The sequence below is a fragment of the Parasteatoda tepidariorum genome, chromosome X1 (assembly GCF_043381705.1).
Source record: "Parasteatoda tepidariorum isolate YZ-2023 chromosome X1, CAS_Ptep_4.0, whole genome shotgun sequence".
Taxonomy (NCBI): Eukaryota; Metazoa; Arthropoda; class Arachnida; order Araneae; family Theridiidae; genus Parasteatoda; species Parasteatoda tepidariorum.
Window position 1 is genome coordinate 4,777,624 of NC_092214.1, and position 5,171 is coordinate 4,782,794.

At 30.0% G+C, this 5,171-nt stretch overlaps 1 protein-coding gene across 1 annotated transcript in view; it reads right to left on the reverse strand.

Annotated features, from left to right (window-relative positions):
• Nucleotides 1-4,103, reverse strand: part of LOC107450533 (GATA zinc finger domain-containing protein 1) — a gene marked incomplete at its 5' end in the record, with an annotated part of 23,413 nt that extends 19,310 nt beyond the window's left edge. Inside the window, 1 exon segment of the mRNA XM_016066350.3 lies at nucleotides 3,892-4,103. Coding sequence (XP_015921836.1) covers nucleotides 3,892-3,905 — 14 coding nt within the window.
• Nucleotides 4,104-5,171: the final 1,068 nt, after the last annotated feature.

Below are 5,171 nucleotides of genomic sequence, written 5' to 3' on the forward strand. Positions count from 1 at the left end.
AAACTGTCCTTGCTTCTTACCATATCCCCCCCCCCCGAAAAAATATCCTGGCTACGGCCTTGCCGGAAAGGGTTTATTCAATTAACAAAACAATAATGAAGATAAATAAATTTGTGAAGGGCCCGATTAAAAGATAAATTATTTTGTGAAGGTTCCGTTAACGGACCCAGCTTTCTTCCAAACAGACAGCTGATAACGTTACACTAAAATCATATTTAAAGTGCTTACATTTTTGAATTTTAGAAACTTTTAATTTCTTAATTTAAACATAAAATTTTCAAAAAATTCAAAATACGTATTTTTTTTTGCAGAAAAAATTTCTTTCACAGTTATGAATACGAATAGACTGACTGAATTTTTTTTTACATTAATCATTTAAAGCTTATGACTAAAGCTTTTTTTTTCGAACGTAAAATGAAAATACTCATTAACATATTTCGAATTTTTAAACTTGAAAATTATTAGATGACATGCTTTGTAATATACCACATTTCCTGTATTTCACACTTAGAGCAAAAAAAGCACTTTCTTTAGATTTTGTATTTGAGCTCATATATCAAATTATATCTAAATATTTTATTTTAATCGTCGTTGAACAGCCGACCCAATTTTCGGGTTTACGACAACTAATCTTACTCAATAGCCTCTTAATTTTGAACCCAATCCAGAAGACAAGGAAACTCCTGGATCAAGTATTGGGAGACGTTTGTCTTCGTGGAGGTCTTTTTGATGGAACCAACCCGCAATTGAGTTACATGGAGAGGAAAACTACGAAAACCTCCCACAGTTAGTCTGACGGCAAGGGGACCTTAACCCATGATTCGTCTAACACTGAGGATATTTAATGTCAGCACTGTGGTCAGTGCAAACCGGGTGCGGAATTCGTATCATAATATTGAGTAAGTTCGTAGCAGCAATTCCTTTTAAAAATAGCGTAAGGGTTTAAATGTGTCGCAATAGCTCAGGGGATAGAGCGCTCACCGTCGAATGAGGTGAACCGGGTTCGAATCCCAGCGAAGGCTGGTCGATACGAATTCTGTATCCGGCTTACACTGTCCACAGTGCTGACGTGAAATAGCCTTTGTGGTAGACAGTTCATGGGTAAGAGTCCCCTTGTGGTGAGACTAAGCATGGGAGGTTCTCGTGGTCTTCCTCTCCGTGTAAAGCAAATGCCGATTAGTTCCATCAAAAAGTTTTCCAAGAAGGCAAATTTCTCCCAATACTTGATCTCTTGTCTCCCGGATTGGGTTCAAAATTGCAAGGCTACGTTGTTGAACAATAGCAGTCATAAATCCAAAAAAGAAAAAGTGGGTCGGCTGTTCAACGACGGTTATAGGATAAAAAAAAAAAAAAAGATTTAAATGAGTGCGCTGAACTGAACTCAAACAACATCGCGAGCTAAGTGTGGAAGTCACTATTATAAACTTTGTCTGTCTGAAAACCTCCTTGGTTGAGGAACGCCCATACTTTTAATAAAGATAAATTCCCCTAGTATCAAAAGATCGTCCTAGTTGAAATAATATCGATCAATTTATTGCTTACAATTAATTCTACAAGAAATACCTTTTCAAATAGTTCAAAACAATTTTTTAAAAAAAGCGATAGGGGTGCCCAACTGTTCTATTTTTTCATAAATTAATAGAAAATTGAAAAATTTGAAGTTTACTAAATGAATAATTCATATATGCTTAAGAGGAGAGATGTATGATAGTATAAAAACTTCATTTGTTTCAAAAATTAAGAAGGTTGGAAAATGTATATGTTTCTAGCATTTATATATATGTTTCTAGCACGTAGGCGCCCATTCTCAAGAATCACCAGACATCACATATAGAAAAAATTTCTCGTCTGGTGAGTCTTGAGAATGGGAGTCACTATTTGAGAGCTCGATGCATGTCAACTATTATCACCTTTATATTTTTTTAAGCAAATTAAGTTTTATATTATCAAGTATTACAGAAATGTGATTAATTTTTCATTGTTTTAAAAATTCTCAATTGGAACAAAGTAGCGCTTTATATGAGTTATTATTCTGCACCTGACACGAGTTAACAATGCGGTGGTATCAAAAATGACTCGAAATCAAACTTACTAAAGCAAGAATTATACACGGAAAACTGTCTTGCAACCACTAGAGAAATTCTGTCCATTAAATAGAGCGAGTTAGAATCCCTGTGGCATTAGTACTAAAATCAAAATTCATTTTCATAAACAATTATATGAATAGGGTAAACCAACCAGTGAAGGAACACTACCCAGTGAAGGAACATTTCATATATATTCATTAAAAATAAGAATTTGAAAGTTTTTCTTTAGATTGATTGGTAACAATAGCTTACTGCCAAACAATAGGAAGTCATCTAGCAATATTTTGGATTACCTGGTCAAATAGACTTCTCTGAAAAAATTTTTGAATTTGTTATTATCTCTGCAACACCTTGTTTCGTTGAAAAAATTATAAGGTGAGTGTTTGTATTTATATGTTTGAAGTGGAATTAATTGCATGTAATAGTTTTATTTTTCTCACTGTGAAAAAGAGAATTCAAAATATAGTTATTGAAGTTACGTTTTATTTTTTTTAAAGCACCATAGCATAATCAAGTACTGAGATAAGGGGGTGTTTATTCACTGGATCACCAAACGATGAAAAACCAGTGAAGGAACAAGTGTTCCTTTACTGGGTTTTTTTCTAAGTTAATGAAAATAAAAGATAAACTTTAATTTTCTTGTACCTTTAGTGATGTTCCGCATCAAAAGTATGTTAAAAATACGAAAAACAACTTCTAACCAGTGAGGGAACAGGCATGTTCCTTTACTGGGCATAGATTTCCCAGTGAATGAACAGTATGTGTTAATATGTTGACACTTTAATTTTCAATTCATGATTACAAAAAAAAGTTAACATTTTCCAAGTATTTATATGTTATAATTTCAAGAATAGGCTTGTTTTTAAATATTTGTATGGCTTATAAATTCATAAAGAGCATTAAAAAATAACCAAAATTAAGTGTTCCTTTACTGGGTGTTCATTCACTAGTAAGAGCTGTTCCTTCTACTTACTACTTGTTATTTGATATAACCTCCAAAACTTTAAAACAATATTATGTAAGTTCTCTACAATTTTTTTACATAATTTGCAATTAGTAACAAATATGTTGACACTGTCATTGATCTAAAATTACGAATTTTGAAATTAATGTGATTTTTTTTAAAGGTAAGCAAAGCTTAAGTGTTCCTTCACTGGTTAGTCTACCTTCAAGGTTTAGCATGAAATAAGCATAAATAATCTAGAGATTTTCCATAATTTAAAGAAGTAAATTTGAAAAATTAACATTTTTCTTATAGAAGATATGTTACGATAACAAAATATCTATAGAACAAAATTGCAATTTTAATGAGCAATTTTAAAGTGTCGAAATAAGGAAAAAAATTAAGTTCCAAAGGGTGGAATTAAATATCTTCAGATCATCTTAATTTCAAAAACATTAAAAACAACGATTTAAAAATATTAAAATACTAATTGAAGCTATTACGAATAAAATTGAGATTTTATTTCTAAACTCTTTATTTTGAAAGTATAATTACAGTTTTGGAAATATTTTAATAAAATTTCTGATTTAATTTTCGGCATAAAATATATTTATTCCTTACATTTGAAAATCAGACTTTGTGGAATACATAACTATAAAAAAACTCGAAATATATATTTTCATGCTCTTACAATATCTAAATACAAGACAAGTTATTTTATCCTTACCCTTCACACGCCATCAAAAAAGTTTTGCTTTTGCTTAAAAAACACAAATTTTAAGATTTACATAAATAAAATTCATCACAAGATAAAGGAAGAAATTAAAGCAATAAACTTAATCAGATTAAAAGATAACTTACTCTCTGGAATTCATTGTGGCTTCTTAGCCTAGGCTAATTGAGGTTCCTGGGTCAATCCAGACCCTTAATCCTCGATAATAACAAATAGAAGATAGCATGACACAAAAAATAGTTTACCATAACAATGGTGCAAGGATTAATAATAGGGTAATATAATAAGATACATGAAATTTTATGCTTGATAGCATAAAAATGAATTAGGTAGCTGAAAATAGGTGAGAGAGAGAGAAAAATGTTTAAACAGAAGTTTAAATAACAGAAAACATGTATTACTCTCTCGAAGTTACACAAATCGAAGTAATAAAAAATACTTTATCAAATTTGTAACTAAAATTAACTTATGTGGCACAGCAGGAGAAAAAAAGAAATGTTTTAAAGTCATCAAAATTAAACGTAATGCAAATGAAGCTCTGTTGCAAAAATTTTATTGGCTGAAAGCTTGTGTCGTTAAACAACGGTCATCAACACAAAAGTTCAATCCCCTTTTTGATTTCCCCCCTTCGTTGGAACATGAAAGATGACGATTTTGAAAAATCTTCTATTGCGAATTTTTATCTTTTTTTATATCTCGCCAAATCCAACCTTTTAAAGCGACTGTTTGCAGCTATAGGAAATGCTAAAAACGTTTCATTTTATTGTTTAGTTTTCTACATTTGACTTTTATCGCATTGAGTTATTGCGGTGATTTGATAAAATTAAACTGTAAAAATGTTTTAAAAATCTCAGAATAATTTGTATTTATCTTTCTTTTTTTTTCTTCCTAGGTTACGCTTCTTAGTATTTGTTCAAATAATAGAAGTTAACGTTCACATTAATACGCTAAAATGCATCTACAAATATTTGACATTCATTTAATTTACACAACGTATTACTTACCCAAAATTGTTTTATATTTATCTATATTTATATGATATTACAAGGTTCTTCAGAAACAAACAATTTTATACGAATGGAAATTCTATAGATTCTGCTTTATAACGTTCTCAAACTTGAAAATTTTTTTAATATGAACCAAGCTTCGACTTCTTGAAACATTAATTACTAACAATTATTTTTATTCATTAACATTCATTTTGTAAAACTACGCTACTGCCGATTTTTACAACATTTAAAATTAAACTTTAGCACTTAATTAACCTTAATTTAAAATTAAACTTTAGCAAAATTAAGAAATATGTGCTAGTTTATTACTATGTATAACATTTCAATTATTTTAATATATTTAACATTATCCTAGATAGCAAAAAAGTACAAAATCCTAGCAAAAAAAAAAAAGGATA